General features: G+C 45.1%; 1 protein-coding gene across 1 annotated transcript; it reads right to left on the minus strand.

Moving 5' to 3' along the window:
• Nucleotides 1-3,556: 3,556 nt before the first annotated feature.
• On the minus strand, nt 3,557-19,116 carry CNPPD1 (cyclin Pas1/PHO80 domain containing 1). Its single transcript, XM_066636291.1, has 8 exons — nt 18,955-19,116; nt 14,069-14,171; nt 11,984-12,065; nt 10,825-10,945; nt 9,917-10,045; nt 8,638-8,699; nt 7,830-7,947; nt 3,557-4,143 (listed from the first exon to the last, which is right to left on the minus strand). Exons 1-8 carry the CDS (start codon nt 19,021-19,023, stop codon nt 3,559-3,561), a joined length of 1,269 nt encoding a protein of 422 aa, XP_066492388.1. The 5' UTR covers nt 19,024-19,116; the 3' UTR covers nt 3,557-3,558.
• Nucleotides 19,117-19,628: the final 512 nt, after the last annotated feature.

Consider the following 19,628-nt stretch of genomic DNA (forward strand, 5'->3'; position numbering starts at 1 on the left):
GAAAATTATAAAGTCGATAAAGGGTCTTTAATGCTTATTCCATGATAGAAGACTGAAGGAGACGTTGTGTTTGGCCAAGAGGGCTGAACTGACGTTTTTCAATGGTGAAAACAACTGAAGACAGAAGATGTTGGATGGTTCATCCTATCGTTGAGACCAGATCAAAAGCAATCATTTCAAACTATAGGCAGGTAAATTATGAAGAATGTCTTAGTTGCTAGAGGAGCTCCTAACAAGGAATGTTAAAAACACCTTTCTTCAATGGTTTTCAAACACTTTAGATAAGTATCTGGTACAAAGATTTAAATATTGCATTACTTGCTTCATGATAGCAGAGAGGATTTGACAAGATGATCAAATGGGACCTAACAATTATGGGATCCATTGACTCCATCATTGTTCACCCTTCCAGTCTGTACAAGCCCACTTTAAAATTCCCTGGCTAAACAATTACACACAGCAAAAAACAAAAAAACAAACAAAAAAAACAAACAAAAAAAACCTTGCTCATTTACCCATTTCCTGTAATTGCAGTGTGAGATCCTTTCCCTACACCAGCTTGAACTCCTTTGCTGTAGCATTTATACCCAACTCCATCTATCTGAGAACCACTGTGCACAGAATCTATTGTACATAGCAATCCCCAGAGGGGATGTTAAGCACATTGGTCAAAGAGCAAAAGCATTCCAGTGCTTCTCTGGGGATCAAAATACCCTCACCACAATAGAGACCACAGCTCTCTCCCTTTGTTGCTGGCTTATGCCAATTCAGTTTAGGCATCCAGTAAACATAAGATAGTGCTCCAGTAAAGGAGAGCAACATCACCACCATCTCCAGCCCTAGAAAACAAAGATATATTCTCTTTGCTGCTAGCCCCATTGACATAGCACAGAACTAGCATGAGGAGGAGAAAGGGCTGCCAGGATCAATCTCACTTTGCAGCCAGTACTACCAACAGGTCTACTAGATGCTACACTGCAAAGTGTAGGACGCTGCAACTGAGAAGTAGACAACCTTTATTCAGAACATAAGAACAGCCCCACTGGATCAGGCCATAGGCCCATCTAGTCCAGCTTCCTGTATCTCACAGCGGCCCACCAAATGCCCCAGGGAGCACACCAGATAACAAGAGACCTCATCCTGGTGCCCTCCCCTACATCTGGCATTCTGACTTAACCCATTTCTAAAATCAGGAGGTTGCGCATACACATCATGGCTTGTACCCCATAATGGATTTTTCCTCCAGAAACTTGTCCAATCCCCTTTTAAAGGCGCCTAGGCTAGACGCCAGCACCACATCCTGTGGCAAGGAGTTCCACAGACCGACCACACGCTGAGTAAAGAAATATTTTCTTTTGTCTGTCCTAACCCGCCCAACACTCAATTTTAGTGGATGTCCCCTGGTTCTGGTATTATGTGAGAGTGTAAAGAGCATCTCCCTATCCACTCTGTCCATTCCCTGCATAATTTTATATGTCTCAATCATGTCCCCCCTCAAGCATCTCTTTTCTAGGCTGAAGAGGCCCAAACGCCGTAGCCTTTCCTCATAAGGAAGGTGCCCCAGCCCCGTAATCATCTTAGTCGCTCTCTTTTGCACCTTTTCCATTTCCACTATGTCTTTTTTGAGATGCGGCAACCAGAACTGGACACAATACTCCAGGTGTGGCCTTACCATAGATTTGTACAACGGCATTATAATACTAGCCGTTTTGTTCTCAATACCCTTCCTAATGATGCCAAGCATAGAATTGGCCTTCTTCACTGCCGCCGCACATTGGGTCGACACTTTCATCGACCTGTCAGCATTGGCTTCCGTTCCTATGCAGCATGTAACCATAAAGGTGCTTGCATTTGGAGAAACAAATCTATTTGTAACAATAGCAAAGCATCATGAACTCTTTATCCAGGGCACATCCACTTCTCCAAAGGCTTTTATTAAAAGAGTCTAAGCCAGAACTGTTATACATTTTGACTTCCAGTAGGGGGTGAATAAGGCTGCATTTGTGGACAGAAATGAGTGCTAGTAGATGAGTATATGGGGCTGATGAGGCATTCAAAGTGTGTGAGATAAAAAAGGGGGGGGAGTATCAACAGCTGCATACGCTGGACAAGAAATTACAGTGCTTAAACACACACCACAAGCAGCCAAATTGTAGAAGGTGGCATGGATTACTCACCAGGAAAAACAAGGCAGTGCAGAATTCAGTTTAGAATGTAATTTGCATGTTTTTTAAAAAAAATTTAGAAAATTGAAAGTCACCTTGTGATTTTTGCAGAAATTTCAAAATGAGCTAAGTACCAGATGCAGTCTGAAGGCCAAAAGTTGCCTTGGGCAAGGCAAAGAGACCATCTACAGTTCTTCACGGCAGCTTTTATTCCCAATTCACATCTCTCACCCCTCTCCAAAGTTCCAAATTCCATAAAATCTGTCTGTTTTACAAACTAGAGTCTATTCCTGTGAAACTGCAATATGTGTTGGGGGGGATGAATCTGCAGTTTCACAGCAATAAACTGCAAATTCACCCACCCACACCCGAACACAGTATGTAGAAGTGATGTTTGGCACTGGGCCTTAGTGCAGAAACAGGTAGCAAGACAGAACCACAACAACAAATACCTTTATTAGAAGAGATCCCATCTACAAGAAATAGTGAAAAAACTACAGCAAAAAAATGCTGGCAAGAATTTAGGGTAGAAAGTGACCGCTATCCCTCCCTCCTTCCCCACCCCAAATACTAAGGGGACAGTCAAGTACTCACAAACTAAGGGCAGGGGCACCAAACTAACTGTATGTGATGAACCCTGAGCCTTTCCTCACAATTGGCACTCACTCCTTTCTAACACTAGGACTGCAGAAAAATGCAGGCTGCATGGCTCTTAGAATTGTGCACCCACATAGGAAGCAAGTTAGATCCTCTGCCCTGGGGAAGCAAATAGGATAGGCTTAGGACAACAAGAGTGAGTTCACAAAATATGTTCATTGTGTGGTAAATTCAGGTGGCACTTGAGAGCCTAATTGTGTAGAATTGCTGGCATTTGTCACCGTGGTAGCGCAAAGATCATTGCTCCCTACTACCTCAGGCAAAATTGCACAAGATGAGCTAAGCTAAGTGATAGTTCATAGTGCCTCATGGTAATAGCCACAGTGTGTGAATATACCCTTAATTTTATTTACTGAGGAAAGGCTCAACCTGGTCTCCCTGGCACACTGGCTCAGCTAAAGTGGAAAAATGCAGCAATAGACCCAGCCCTCTCTATTTCAGTCTTCATTCTACCCCTTCCCTAAGATGGGATGCCTCCTTTGATCACATTCCTTGTGGCCCTTATGTGTAGCTGCTAACAAGAGGACAGGGAGACACTGGAAAATCATACCGGAGAGAGAGAGACAGAGCTGACATCCACTAGCATTAGAATACAAGTCAATAAGCATCTACCCTCCGCTCCCAGTCTTTCCTGTTTTACACTCTTCAAGCACCCACAGCATTTCCCATTGATGTGCCCCATCCCAACCCTCTAGCTTAAGTTATGCCCCTCCCCACTCCCTCCCTCCCTCCAACTCTAGCTAGGGAACATAAAGGCCTTGATCCTTCCAAGCTCTAAGGCGGTCTGTGAGGGGCACTGCTGAAGTACCAGAAATTCAGGCCAGTCTTTGCTGTTCAGGGACACAGGAGAGTGCCAAGCCCAGTGCAAGCAGCTGGTGCAGCGGACAAGTCCAGAGATGGCTGGCTGTGGAGTGGGCTGAGTGTGGGCCGTGTGGTTGGCTGCCACACAAGTGCTGGATTGACTGCACTGTGGACAAGGTGAGATATTGGTGGGGGCTGGTGGTGGATAAGACAAAGCAGTAAGCACACTGCCCCATAGGTAGAGTGCTGTGGCCATGACACCATTGCTTCCTGGATGCTGCTGTTCATCTTGCAAGGTTCTGTTCTCCACTCCTGGGCACAGAGAATTGTTAGGTAGCACCATGCCACGATCCAGTTGTCGAACCGGAGAGGGGAGAGGCAGGCAAAGAGACAGGGAAGCCCTAGTGGCCAATTCAGTAGCACCAGCTCTCTTCACATGTACTGTGTGATGCACCACAGCTGCAGAAGCAAGGACAGCTGCAATGCCCGTCAGGTACACCACACCAAGAATGCAAGTCAGCTGTGGAAAGAAAAAAGGAACATAGAGTATGCACTGTGCCTAAAGAGTTCTCCTCACCTGGGATACCCCAGCTGAAACCAGGCCCATACACAAACAAGAACCCCACCTGAACACTCTTTTCCCTTCCAAATATGCAAGTGTGGTTTTCCTATTACATGAGGACAAAGAAATGCATTTCATCCACATTCCATCATCATTTGGAGAGGCTAAGTTAGCCGCTCCTGGAGAACAGGACCTTCTAAGGCTGGTAACTTAATTGCGGAAAGGATTTGTTTTCCATAGCTTTGTGGCTGGATAACACACTGCTAGGCTCTCTAATACTTTTTCTTAACCATGCTGCAGTGGGTCTAATTTCATATGTTTCAGTTAGTTTTGTGTGTGCAATTAAATTACTTTCAGGGCCTTGAGGGTGAAAAGAAACTAAAATAATGAAATCAAATGTTATATTTTATCAGGCAACAGTATAGGCATATAAACATTCAGCAGCCTAACAGACTGCATCTGTTAATAGTCAGTCACACAGTGCTACTAAAAGGCAATTCAACTGCCTTTCCCCAACATTTTTTCCCACTCCCAGAATAACTTTTCCCTACTCCCTCTCTTTTCCCTGACTGGTGTCAACTCCTCAGAGTGGGCTTCAAACCAGTCTGCCGCCTTGTTGGTCTTCTTGCCGAATATGGACAAGGCGGTGTTGTAAACGGTATTCTTGAAATGTTCCCATCTGTTGGATGCGTTTGCGTCGGCCGGGCCTGGAAGAGATTCCTCAAGCGCTTGTGCAAATTCCTCCACTTTTCTCTGATCCCGGGTCTTGCTGGTATCAATGCGAGGTCTTCCTTCCTTTTTCGTGTGATACAGTCGCTTTGTTTGCAGTTTCACTCTGCTGCACACCAGGGAGTGGTCAGTGTCGCAGGCAGCACCATGATAACTGCGTGTGATCTTGATGCTGGGAAGGCTGGAGCGTCTGGTGAGGATCAGGTCGAGCTGGTGCCAGTGCTTTGATCTTGGATGTCTCCAAGAGACTCTATGTTGGGGCTTTGTGTTGAAGAACGTGTTGCTGACACAGAGACCGTGATGACAGCAAAACTCTAGCAGGCGTTGGCCATTTTCGTTCATCCTCCCAGTGCCAAACTGACCTAAGCAAGTGGGCCATGAACTGTTATCAGCACCAACTCTAGCATTGAAATCGCCGAGGATGAACAATGGCTCTTTTACAGGGATTTTCTTGACAGTGGTGGCCAGGTCATCATAGAATTTGTCTTTGGCTTCTACTGGAGACGACAGAGTCGGTGCATAAGCACTGATGAGAGTGATAGGTCCTGCAGATGACTGGAGCTGCAGGGACAAAATTCTTTCACTTCCCACAGTAGGTGGGATGATGGATTTCAGCAGGGTATTTCTGACCGCAAAGCCAACGCCATGTTCCCTGGTTTCGTTTGGTGGTTTTCCCTGCCAGAAAAAAAGGAGGAGGAGAGGAGAGCTCAAGCAGCATACAAGGCCTGTCCCAGTGAGCGCAACCTGCAGGTCCTCCGAACTGCTCGCAGCAAAGTCCAACAGACTGCCAGGAGATGTGCTAACGACTACTGGCTCCAGCTCTGTTCCGAGATACAGATAGCAGCTGACACGGGCAACATCAAGGGGATGTATGATGGTATCAAGCAGGCCCTAGGTCCAACACAGAAGAAAATTGCCCCTCTGAAGTCTGCCACAGGCGAGGTCATCCAGGATCGGGCGCAGCAGATGGAACGCTGGGTGCAGCACTACTCTGAGCTATATTCCAGAGAAAATGTAGTCACCGAAGAAGCACTGAACAACATTGAGTGCCTGCCTGTGCTGGAAGAGCTTGACAGTGAACCAACCCTAGAAGAACTTCACGTGGCCCTGGACTCCCTTGCCTTTGGCAAGGCACCTGGAAAAGACAGCATCCCTGCTGAAGTCCTAAAATGCTGCAAAGAGATCATCGTCACTGAGCTGCATGAAATCCTCTGTCTCTGCTGGAGAGAAGGTGGAGTACCTCAAGACATGAGGGATGCAAACATCATCACGCTGTACAAGAACAAAGGTGACAGGGGTGACTGCAACAACTACCGCGGCATCTCTCTCCTTAGCGTTGTAGGAAAGCTGTTTGCCCGAGTTGTACTAAAGAGGCTCCAGGTACTTGCAGAGAGCGTCTATCCAGAATCGCAGTGTGGATTCCGAGCCAACAGGTCCACCACTGATATGGTATTCTCCCTTAGACAACTGCAGGAGAAATGCAGGGAACAACGACAGCCACTCTTTATAGCCTTCATAGATCTCACAAAGGCTTTCGACCTGGTCAGCAGAGACGGCCTCTTCAAGATTCTCCCCAAGATTGGATGTCCACCCAGGCTCCTCAGCATCATCAGATCTTTCCACAAGGACATGAAGGGCACTGTTGTCTTCGATGGCTCCACATCAGACCCTTTTGACATCCGAAGCGGAGTGAAGCAGGGCTGTGTTCTTGCACCAACCTTGTTTGGGATTTTCTTCGCTGTCCTGCTGAAGCAGGCCTTTGGAACTGCAACAGAAGGCATCTATCTCCGGACCAGATCAGACGGAAAGCTCTTCAACCTCTCCAGACTGAGAGCAAAATCCAAAGTCCAGCTGAAATGTCTGCGTGACTTCCTCTTTGCCGACGATGCAGCTGTCACTACCCACTCTGCCAAAGATCTCCAGCAGCTCATGGATCGTTTTAGCAAGGCCTGCCAAGATTTTGGACTGACAATCAGCCTGAAGAAAACACAGGTCATGGTTCAGGATGTGGACTCACCTCCCTGCATTACAATCTCTGAGCATGAACTGGAGGTTGTCCATGACTTTGTGTACCTTGGCTCAACGATCTCCGACACTCATTCTCTCGATACCGAGCTAAACAAGCGCATCGGTAAAGCAGCTACCACGTTTTCCAGACTCACAAAGAGAGTCTGGTCCAACAAGAAGCTGACGGAACATACCAAGATCCAGGTCTACAGAGCTTGCGTCCTGAGTACACTTCTGTACTGCAGCGAGTCATGGACTCTTCACTCACAACAGGAGAGGAAACTGAGCGCTTTCCACATGCGCTGCCTCCGACGCATCCTCGGCATCACCTGGCAGGACAAAGTTCCAAACAACACAGTCCTGGAACGTGCTGGAATCCCTAGCATGTATTCACTGCTGAAACAGAGACGCCTGCGTTGGCTTGGTCATGTCGTGAGAATGGATGATGGCCGGATCCCAAAGGATCTCCTCTATGGAGAACTCGTGCAAGGAAAGCGCCCTACAGGCAGACCACAGCTGCGATACAAGGACATCTGCAAGAGGGATCTGAAGGCCTTAGGGATGGACCTCAACAAGTGGGAAACCCTGGCCTCTGAGCGGCCCGCTTGGAGGCAGGCTGTGCAGCATGGCCTTTCCCAGTTTGAAGAGACACTTTGCCAACAGTCTGAGGCTAAGAGGCAAAGAAGGAAGGCCCATAGCCAGGGAGACAGACCAGGGACAGACTGCACTTGCTCCCGGTGTGGAAGGGATTGTCACTCCCGGATTGGCCTTTTCAGCCACACTAGTCGCTGTGCCAGAACCACCATTCAGAGCGCGATACCATAGTCTTTCGAGACTGAAGGTTGCCATACTCCCTCTCTTTTCCCTACTCCCTTTCCTCACTCTGGGCCTAGCCTGTTGAATCTCACCTTGGCCACCTGCTGGTAGAATTGACCCACTGCCTGCTGCCACAATGTTTTCTCCATTAAGACACACAGGTCAGTGTAGGTAAACCAGCCACGTTGGATGCCCTGCTTCTCGGCTACGCTGCAAGCAGAAAGAGAAATAGAACTTAAAACCTCTGCCCCAAGGGGATTCCATCACAGACCCTGTATCCCAGCAACATCTACCACAAGCAGGAACCATTTCTATTCTGTCTAAGTGACAGAAATACTCAGAGACTTTTTGTTTCCCCTGTTCCAGAAGTGGCACATAGTTAGCTCCAGAGCTCATCAGGAAGGCAACTAATCCCATCAATTCAAAGTGGCAGGCCATAAAGCATACCCACCCACCCCACAGATATAAAATCCAGCAGTTGGGTTCTTTCCACAAGTTTAAAAAAAATTTTATTTAGGCTTTCAAAGTCAAATGGTTCATGTGGCTATGGTTGCCAATTGTGGACCTAGAAAGATGATCTTTTAGGAACCCAGCACAGATGCCTGTTACTGCTGTATGCTACACTACATACATGGGAGACAGCAGGCAGATGGACCTGCTGCACACACCAAAGCTATGTAAAGATTGGTGGCTTCATCAGGGTTCCCAGATACAATCAAGCTGTGGATCTGGCAGTTCTCTTCCAAGTAAGGCATGCAAGTAAGCAATCCCTGGCCATACTCAGCTGAGCCAGGGTGGACAGCAGTCGTCCCACATCCCCAGAAAGGACAGAGGGGCCAAAGGATTTTCTCTGTGCCAGGCTATAGAATGACATCATTTAGAAGAAACAAGAACACCTACCGTCCCTCCAGCCAGCTGAGCACTTCAAAAAGTTCCTTTGGGTCTGTATAAAGGCTCCAGTCCTGTGGAAGGAGTGATAACATCAGTGAACCAGAACAACCTTCCCATCCCCTCATTTGCCAAAAATGCAAGGCTCATAGTTAAATAGTATATAGAAAATATGAGATTTCCTGCTGGGAGAAAAGGAACAGTCAACCATTCAAGTCACCATACTGCCATATTAAACAGAAAGAAACCTTTCCAGCTTCTAAAAGAGCAGTCAGGACAAGCCAGGGTTATCTAGTTAGCCATCTCTAGTTTCATTCACTTAAGCCTCCAATCTGACAACATTTCAACAATATTCAGGGACATCTCACTTCTGGAATGCCATTTGCAAACTAGCATCATTCAGGTACCAATTTAAACCTATTCTTTTCATCAAGACTTTGAAGAGGATTTGGTCTGCTGTGATTGTGTTTGTAGAGAATGCTGGTGGCTATATCTCATTTTTATAATTGTAGTAACAGCTTTTAAACATATTTATTGTTGTGAACCACTTTCTAGGATGTTAAAGAAGCAAGGGTGTAAACCTGCAATCTCTCTATTCAATCTGGTTAACCATAGCAGCGAAGACCCTTGCAAACTTTACCATATCTATAAGCTCACATCCTGTCACAAGCAGCTACTAAACACAGGAGACCCTTCTGGGTTTGCCCAACCTTCAACTCTTACAGCTACCCAATTCCTTCCATATGCCACTTCCAATAAAGCACTCAGTTGCCTTTGTTCCCTCGGGAGACTAGAATAAACAGCACAGTCAATGAACCAATATGGATGAAATTCAGTAGGCAAGCTTTAAGGTTTCCTAGTTTCGTGGGCCTTTAGCATAAGGATGCAGAAAGCTGGTCAAGTCTGAAGGTGAATTTGAGGGAGAGGGCAGGGGAAGGGGAACCCCAGCCTGGGGCAAGGAGATATATCTGAAATCACCTCCCACTGCTGCCACCCTTGAGGGGAGAGCACTTGCCTCCTTCAAAGAGTGGATGCATGCCTCCCCACCGCCTCCACGTCAGCGGAAGGAAGAAGATTACAGTGGTGGTGGCCGCCACCTAAGTTACCTACTGCTTCCTCCTCTGTAAGCAGCCCTCTTAGCGTACCCACTACCTGCTGCTACTACCTTGTCCTCAACCACACAATTACACTCAGTAATGCTTAGAGCATGTGCGGTGATGCTGGGGACAGATAAATATTTGTAAGCCAAGTAAGCCGAGATGATATTTGTGGACCACTACAGAAGCCTTACAATGGCACTGAGGAAATTCCTCTCCAGTGTGTTCATGGTCTGCACATCCACCTTGCCTGCAGCACCCCATTCATCGTTGAAGACCTCCTCCTCTTCCCCTTCATCATATAGATACTTGCTGGCAACCATCTGAAAAAAAACAAGAAGGGGTACATTAAAGTGGCACATATTGAAATGCTAAGGAGAGGTGGTGGTACCCCTTCATTGTTTCAGGGATGGGGCAAAAATAGAGGCCAGTCCTCACAGCTTCCAAGGATGGAGAAAACTTCATCTTCAACTTCAGGATGACCATGTATCAGCCCTAGAAAAGGGAGTGGTGGGAAAAATCTACAATAAAGCTTGTATACACAGAGTGAAGAATTCCACAATGTCTGTTTAAACAGGTTACAGAAGGGACACTCATTCTCAAAAGGGTGATTATCTGCAATTAGAGAAGTCCACCAGCAGAACTGCAGCTAGAAAAAAACAAGAAGGTGGTGGCATAGAATCTATGGCAGGCAACCAAAGAAGCCCACAGATTAAGTTATTGGAGAGGGAGGAAAAGATAACATTTAGTCTTCATATAGCACTTTAGTGTGTTCAAAACACTACACATACATTATGTCAATAATATTTACAACCTCCAGACCTCAGTACAGTATTATCTCCACACTTCCGATGGAAAGCTGAGGCTGAGAAATGGATGGCTCACCTCAAAACCACAGAGTTCAAGGTGAAGCAAAATCTGACTGGTGCTATGGGGTCAAGACAGGCAGGAAATCTCCTCTGACGCAAAGGTTTTTATTATTTTTTAATGTTATTTTTTTAACTGCAAAATACAGTTGATGGCATAGTACAATAAACATAAATCTGGGCTTCTTGTTTCTCATTCACTGCCTTTCCTGCCCAATCCCAACCGAGCTGCTTACCATGGAAATCAAGAATAGGTCAGAGGACGAAATCTGCTGCAGGTATTCAGGATTACGGTGCCGAAGCCTCTCAATGTAAACCAGAGCCAACATCATGGAGCAGGGGGAGATGCAAGCCTCCCTGAGAAAGAGGGTAGAAACATCAACTTAAATATTTCATCACCTCAGTTACACTCATTTCAAAAGCATTTGGTGACTTGCAAATCCCATTCTTACAGCTTTAGCCCTTCCTTGGATGCATTGTTTAAGCAGAAAAACCATCTTTAAATGTTCACATGTTCTATGTAAATTATTCTGCAAACCCCCCCCCCCCAACTTCATCTGCATTCAAATCTTCTTCAGCCTCATAAAAAGGGGGTAATGGAACATGCATGAAAAGACTTGGAAGTAATAATGAGAATGGCCAGTACAGCACTATTAAAGTGCTTCTGCAGCAAATATGGAAAATGAACTTTGCAAGGGAACACATCTGCCCTACTCCTGGAATTTTATTCACACCAGTTCATTTTGCAATGATCTTTCATTGAAGATAGAATCAGGAGCTAGTGGGGTTCATACTTACTCTCTGATCTGTTACTAACATCCTCAACATTCCATTTTCCATTTCTTTCATGAAGAAATTGCTACCTTATCAAAAAATCTCCCCCAATTATCCTAGACAACTGCCTTGAAAAGTCCCTTTCTCCACCCATTCTCTCCCGTCCTCCTCAGCAACTAGAGAGTTTTTTCCCTTTGGGGGAAAAAAAGTAAAATTGATTTTGGGCAAGTATATTCATTCATCATAAATTTCACTCTAACTTAGAAATTATTTTTGCAAGATTGGAAACAGCCAATTACTTCATGATTCTCAAAGTTCTGCTCCAACTACTCAGACGTTTCAACTCTTTTTTTAAAATGCTGATTTTTCACAATTACATCAGATTATTGGTACGTGTATATACATATTGTATATGCCTTCCTTCCACCAAGAATGGTCCTAAAGGTGCTATTTGTGTGCACAAGCACACAAATTTAAGCAATTATTTCATCACAAAAATGAGAAGCATGCAAGACTACAATCTCACGAAAAGGAAGCATGATGCACTTGTGGGACATGTGCAACAATTTGCACTGGAAAAAAGAATATGAGGAGCAGAAAAATAATACCAAAGAGCCATACCGGGAGACGTGAGATACATATTTTTTCTGGAGCCTGCGAATGGGACTGGGAGCAGCTTTCTGGAGTAGTTCAACAGCAATATCTAGAAAGGAGAAAGAAGAAGGATTCAATACTGTGTACAGAGCTTCTTGTCCCTCCAGCCATGTGGATATTCTCATGCAAGCACCCACTCACTGTAACATGGAAACCTATATCCCTTTAAGGAGACAAGGCTTACTTCCTATGCAGCATATCTGAAAAAGGAAGATGCTTAGGAATGGAAAACATGAGGTTAAAGCAGGAGCCTTGAAAGCCACAGAAGTAACTGCACCTCCAAAAATCAGCGTATGCCACCCTCAACTCCTTAAAAGAAAGATGTGATGCAAGTTCAATTATAGATTAAGTAGGGGCCTAAAGGCACCACTATAGCCTGCCTGTGAACAAAGAAAGAGGGAGGTAAGGCAACGCCTAGGCTAGGACAAAATTCCTCCTTTCTTTGTCAATCTCAGCAACAGTGATATATGTAGCTTCTCAGAGGACAGATCTACTGCCATAGATGGAGGAAGGTAAAGCAATGATAGGTTCTACTGCCCACTATGCCAAGCAGAAGCAACTCAGGCTCAAACTGGAACCGGGTTCACTTTGCTTTTCTCCCTCAAAACTAGATGAAATGGTTTGGCTGGTTAGAACACACAGGTCTGTGAAATTCATCTCTATTCCTTACTGGCTTTAAGGCCTTGCTGACTTTTTAGAATTTCCAAGCCCAGACCCTGAGAGGGTGACTGTATTTGTTGGGTCTTCAAGCAAAACTTTCACAAAGTAAGGCTTTTCTCAGCATTACAATGAAGGGAAGAGCTGTTCAGCAGTCCTGTCAAGTTTGAAGCAGATAATTCAATGCCTTTGGTTCTCTGAACCACAATCTTGCAGCTGCCAATGCTTCTTTGTCAGCAGGATTGTTACCTTTTTCATGGACCTGCTCTTCTGCCTTTAACAACTGACAGGAAGAATTTAAGTAGCTAAAACTTTCCCTATTACTTTGACTTCCACTGCCCACTTAATTCTTTGTATCAAGGCACCAGAGCAGAGAGATAAAAAGAAGGTGGCAATTGCCTGCCTGAATCTCATAGCCATTTGCAAGTGCAGGACCTATGTAAGGCTTCTACAGTTTTAAAAGATGTGTGACAGACAAGAAAATTATACCTTTGGCTTTTCCCAGCTCTAAGCTGAACCCATTACTGTTGAAAAAATGGTTCAATTCCAATACTGCCCAGTGGGAATTAAAAATCATTCTGTTAGAGAGTCACCCTACTACCAATGGGGCAAACACCACTATTTATCTGTTTTTCTCCGACATCCAATTCATTCTTTGAACTGGGGAGGTAACCATTGTTGGTCTGGATGAGTGCCACAAACATGTAACATAAGGATGAGCTCACAAGGTGCTCCTACTACCAAACTAAACAGGTTTTAGCAACTGCCAGCTTCCACAGCATTGTCTTATTTAGAATGAATGCCTTGAGCAAATTATCACCTACTCATCCACAAAGCTTCCAGTTTACTTCCTGTCACTTTATAAAGCCCTTATGACTGACTGATTGACTGACTGACACACACACACAGCTCTTTAGCACATGACTCAGGATTTCATCTCTGCAATGATCTGGGACCCTTTAGCAGCCAACAATGCTGACAAATGAGCTAAGCAGGAAGTGAGCTCATTACACTAATAATAATAAAAGCCATATTAGACTTAAGCAGATCTTAAAGTAAAAAATTAAAACAAAATAAAATGAACACATGTTAAAAATAGAAAACAAAAGTCATGATCTTCTAGGTTACAGAAAATAAAACGGGAAGCAGGTAGGGTAAAAGGAGAGAGCTCCAGTAAACTGGGACCAAGATCAAGGCAGGCAACAATCCAAAGGTCGGATGCAGTAGAGTTCAATTCTTTAGGATTTTCCTCAACTGACAGCCAATTAAAGGAAATAATGCTTGCTTCCACAATAGTAAGAAGGCTGGAAGAGAAGAAAGGAAGGGAACTTTCCAGAATTGTCAATAAGCTGCTCTCTCCCCAACCTAGTTATAACATTCCCAAGCCAAACTCACCTGCAACTGGACTTGAGAGGTTATCAAGGGCACTTTCTTTATCCCAGCTATAATAAAGCCTCTTGCGAACCCGATCACTCAGCTGCTGGTGCCTGGGAAGAAACTGAGAGAAAGGACAGGCAAATGAGGATGGAGTGCTGGAACTGCATTTTTCTCCTCCTCCCTTCACAACTGAAGACCTTAGTTCTACAGTTTAGTGCATTAACAGCATGATTAATATCTGTGGGAGTAACAATTCCAGAAAAATAAAACATACACCCACTAATTTGATTCCATTCTAGGCAGGACAAGTGAGGCATACAGACTTGGTACATAGCAAAAGACAAACATTTCTCAGAACCCACAGGTCTCTTTTCCATGAGGTAGTCCACTGAAAGCACATTTAAATTGTATTATTTTGTTTAATTGACAAAAGGCCTAATCACATCTGCTTTATTAATATATTGTTCTTCAGATCCTTTAGATATTGCTACTTTCCTCTAAAATGCTTTTTAATTTGTCTGCATCCTTCTTAAAAATTATCCAATTTTGGTGATATAATGCTCAAACGGAAACCAATCCAGATTGAGTGAAGTCCATGTTATTCCTTTTAATGCAATCCCAAATGGTATTTGCTTCTTCCCATCAGCATTACACTGTCAACTTGCAGTTTAATTTTATACACTTTTATTCTGTTAAAGTATAGCAAAAACTCAAGTGAACTGCAAAGTACTTCAAAAGTCTCTCTAACTTTGGTGAATGGGTAACAAAATGGCAGATGAGGTTCAACATATAAAGTGATGCACATTTAGGTAAAAAACATAACAATTTCACACTACACCAATGCATTCTCAACTAGCAAAGACTAAATAGAAGTAAAATCTTAGGAGTTATGGTGGATAGCTTAATAAAATCATCAACTCAAAGTGCGGCAGCTGTGAAAATGCCAAATTCCATGCTGGGCAGTAATGTATTAGGAAAGGCATTGAAAACATTACTGCCAACACTGTAATGCCTTTATACGAATCTATGGTGCAGGTACATTATATAGAATTCTGGCTGCCAGGACAATTCTGTCCTTCTCAAAAAGAACATTGTTGAAGACAAAGAGGGGCAGAAAAGGGAAACTAAAATTATTTTGACCTTGTCTATGAAGAAAAGCCTACAGTATTTCTTCAATTCTGAAGAAAAGGTGACGGGGGTGGGGGGAGAAGTTCACCAAATTTGTATAGCAAGAACAAAATGGATAGATTTTTTTCTCCCTCTCATATAAGTGGCTCAGGGTCAACAGCTGAAATGGATTAGAAGGGGATTCTAGACAGATTAGATGGGGAAGTACTTCCTCACACTTTGTGTAATTTTTTAGATGGCTTCAAAGGGGAGTTAGACAAATTCATAGAGGAGAGGTCTATCAATGGCTGTGAGTCATTATGATGGCAACATGCTGCTTGGAACATAACAGCCCTACTAGATCAGGCCACAGGCCCATCTAGTCCAGCTTCCTGTATCTCACAGCGGCCCACCAAATGCCCCAAGGAGCACACCAGATAACAGGAGACCTGCATCCTGGTGCCCTCCCTTCCCTTCCCTTTGATACTTCCAGGATCAAAAGTAGTACCCTAGAGGGATCCCATGAGGGATCCCATGACTATCTTTTGCCCCACTTGTGAACTTCCCAGAAGAATTTAGTTGACCACTGTGGCAAACAGGATTGCTGGACTTTGTGTATGATCTGGTAAGCCTCCTCTTATGTACTTAGCTTGTGATCCACTATAAGCCAGAAATGCTGCTCAAATGGGTCAAGCAAAACCACTGTCACAGGGTTGGACTCCCTGCAGAGATACTCACAGTGGAATGCTCTTATAGGGTGCTGCTAAAGGGCAACAATGAAGTCAAATTATGCCCAGAAACATTAAAAAGATGTTATTCATTTGAAGATTTTTTTAAAAAATTCAAAGGAGCCATACAGAGCGAAGGTTGCAACATCTCAGGGAAATAATACAAGCTTGAAAAGTAGAACTGGGAGATGAGAAGATGTCCCTGTCTGAGAGGCTGTATGGTGTAAATGTGATGATATAAAAAAATAATTAGAGTACAAGGAGATAGCAATGTTTTTACTAAACCGCCACTTAGCCTGTGTCGCTCTTGGCTCAGATTGCTCCCTCTAGGCTTCCATGTTCCCAGGACACTGTTTTATTAGTATTTCTTGGCTCTGGGAATCTGTTCGCTCTTGGAGGAGAACTCTGCAGCAGCCAACATGGGTTGCAATGTTGAAAGGAAGCATAGAGTGGAAGATGGGGTGGGAATGGGGAAGAAAGTCCATTGAGACTTTGGGCAATATTTTTTATTTATTTATTTATCCAGCAATTTATACCCTGCTTTCCTGCCTTGAAGGTGCCCTCAGGAGGCTTATATCAGTTAAAAATACAATATATCGCAATGAATAAAAAAATCCTATACAAGAATCCAAAGCAATAACCTGGATAACTTACTGAATGTTTTATCTTTTCACCACTCATGACAATGAAAAATAAAGAACTAAAGGACAGCAGTCAGTTGGTACAGGATGTAGTTCAATCTTGAAAGTTACACAAATCTGCACCTAGTACTTTGATAAGATATTCACTCCAAGTTTTCTTCCTTCCAGGAAGAGCTGGATACAATACAACAAATAAGTACTATATTCCCACATTAGAAACACAATCCTATGCAAGGGCATTTGGAGGCAAGTCCTATCCTAGAGATTTCTAAGGGCATATTCCTAGGAAATAATGCACACTTTCCTGGGAGTGAATGCTACTGAATATAATCAAACTTACTTCTGGGTCAACATACCTAGGGTGGACAGCAAGTAAACTAAAACAAGTATGTTCTCAGAAATATTCACAATGCAGTCCCTACCCATACCCTTTTATTCAAATAATAGTAGATGACCAATCAGGAATAACTGTCATTTCCCCGTTCTGACTTTCAGAGAGGTAGCTCTGTTAGTCTGTGGCAGCAAAAACACACAGAGTCTTGTAAAACCCTAAAGACTTACCAATATATATCAGCTCAAACTGGTGGTTCCCAAACTACAAGCCATGGCTCCCTGGGAAGCCGTGGAAACCAGCCAGGGGAGCCACAGAATCCTCACCAAAAAAAAACCTGCCGCCCTACACAATGTATAGGATTGTAGCCCTAACAGGAGCCGTGGCCAATAGCCCAGTAGGTCAAGGGAGCTGTCAGGAGAAAAAGTCTAGGAACCACTGACAAATATTCATGGGTTACGGTTCACTTCAACAGTTGCATAAGATTTCAGGTTTCTGATGAAGAGATCTGTTGCTCAGGAAAGTTTAGACCAGTGATTTTCAACCTTTTTCATCTCATGGCACACTGACAAGGCACTAAAATTAAGGCACATTGCACTGACAGCAGGGACTCGCATTCCCCAGTGATCCTACTAACAAATGAACCTCCCCCAAACTCCCATGGCACAGCTGCAGACCATCCACAGCACACCAGTTGAAAATGGCTGGTTTACACTGCACACATTTACATCGGCTAGTCTTAAGAGCTACAGCTACAAGATCCTTTACTGGTTTTCCCAGTTCTGTACTCCTATCACCAAGGCAGTTTAGGTTCTGCCAGTAAAAAACTATACCAGTGTTTCTCAAGGTTTGTCCTCCATCATACCACTTCACATGGTCCACCTATTCGAAGTACAGGTCCAATCATGTTATACACAGATTTTTTTAATACATGGGTTTGACTCAACACGAATGGCCACTGCAAATGAGAAGAAATGTGCTGATCCCCGGAGAAGGGGAAAAAATGCATCCCTTTAAAATCAGTTTTAAAAAACTGCTTTACTGTTGTAGTAAACAGTAAAACAGTAAACAGTAAAACTGTTGTAGAGAAATAGTCATGCAAGCAATCTTTCCATTCTTCAGCTGAGCCTACCGCTGCATATCTAATTGCTGACTGCCTCTCTAGTAAAAAAAGCTGTTTTTAAACCACAATTGTAAAGGGAAGCACTTTTTAATTTTTTTAAACTGCTTTTATTTAACACATTTTATGGTACTGGCAGGGAGTCCCAGAATCAAATCCCTGCAGATTTTGAGGCACAGTCTTATTCCATTAGGAGCAATTGAAGGGCAAGGAAGTAGGTCTTTAAATTTATTTTTCCACTGTTTTTTTATCCATTGATTTTTTTTATCCACAAGGAGTTCTGGAACGCCAGTGAATACGGAGGGATGACCTGTACCGCTACAAGTAATTGGCAATGACATCATAGCCGGTTGCTTCAGGGTTGGGAGGCCAGATGCGATGCAACAAACACCAGTCCAAGACTCAAGGTGGGCAGGAGGGCTTTTTTGAGCATTGAAAAGCATTTTTTGGAGCTCTGCCCGCCAAACTGAGCCTCCTACCACTGTTTGTTGTGTCAAGTTCCTGGTTTGTTGTGTCAAGTTCCTGCTGCAAGGCAGGAGGGGTCCAGCAAGTACCACCAGACACCACCTCAAGCGCCACTGGTGGTACCCGTACTACTGGTAGAAAAACACCACACTACACGCAGTGAGACTGGAAAGGCTCACACCTGCTTACAGAAGAAGTAAATGGGGAGTGCCAGAGGTTAATGAGCACACCCAGAGATGACTACCAGCCCAATCCTGTCCACACTGTCCTGGGAGTAAGCCCCACTGACTCTAGTGGGCCTTCCTTCCGAGTAGACATGCACAGGACTGGGCTCTCAGGTTGCCATCCTAACCCCACTTTCCTGGGAGAAGGCCCCACGGACTCTCCTTCCGAGTAGACACGCGCAGGCCTGGGCTCCACCCGGCAGAGAGCGTCCCCCCTGAGCGCCCCGCCGTGGGGCTTCGGGCTGGGTGCAGCTGACAGGGCGGGCAGGAGGCGCGGCGGCCGCTCACCGTGAACTCCTGGAAGCCGCTGAGGGAGAAGGCGCCCTCCTCGTCCAGAAACAGCCCGTCCAGGTCCATCGCCTGCGCGCTGAGGGGCGTCGCGCCCTGCTGGTGCTGGTGGGCCGGCTGACGACCCTGCGAGGGCGAGGCGGGGAAGAAGACCGCCCAGCCGCGCTGCGCAGCGAGAAGTGAGGCCGCTCGCCTTCCTGTTCCTGGGGCGGGCCGGGGGCGGGCCCTGCCAGGATGAGTCACCCTCGAGCGGCGCCTGGAGTCTCCCCTCCGCCGCCGCGCGGGGTGGAATCCCCGCCCGGAGTGATAGCACAATCCCAGGCGGGGCTGCAGTTCATTGCACCGGGCTCACGCCCGCCAGGCAGCGTGCGTGGGGTTCCTGCCCGGAGGCTGCGATCCTGGCCACGCTTTCCTGAGAGTAAGCCCCACTGATCACAGCAGGGCTTACTTCTGAGGAGACGCTCCAAAGTCCCATTGAACACAGTAGGAATCTGTTTCTGAGTAGCATTGTGCTGTGAATCACACTAGTTCAGTGTTTGTCAAACTGTGGGTCAGGGTGGGCCATGAGCCAATTTCCGGTGGGTCCCCATTCATTTCAACGTGTTTTTAAAATGTGGATAGGATTGCAGCCTTTGGGGGCTTTGGGGAATTATTTTGTTAAACAGATCAGCAAC

Source organism: Tiliqua scincoides, chromosome 1 (genome assembly GCF_035046505.1).
Source record: "Tiliqua scincoides isolate rTilSci1 chromosome 1, rTilSci1.hap2, whole genome shotgun sequence".
Lineage (NCBI taxonomy): Eukaryota > Metazoa > Chordata > Lepidosauria > Squamata > Scincidae > Tiliqua > Tiliqua scincoides.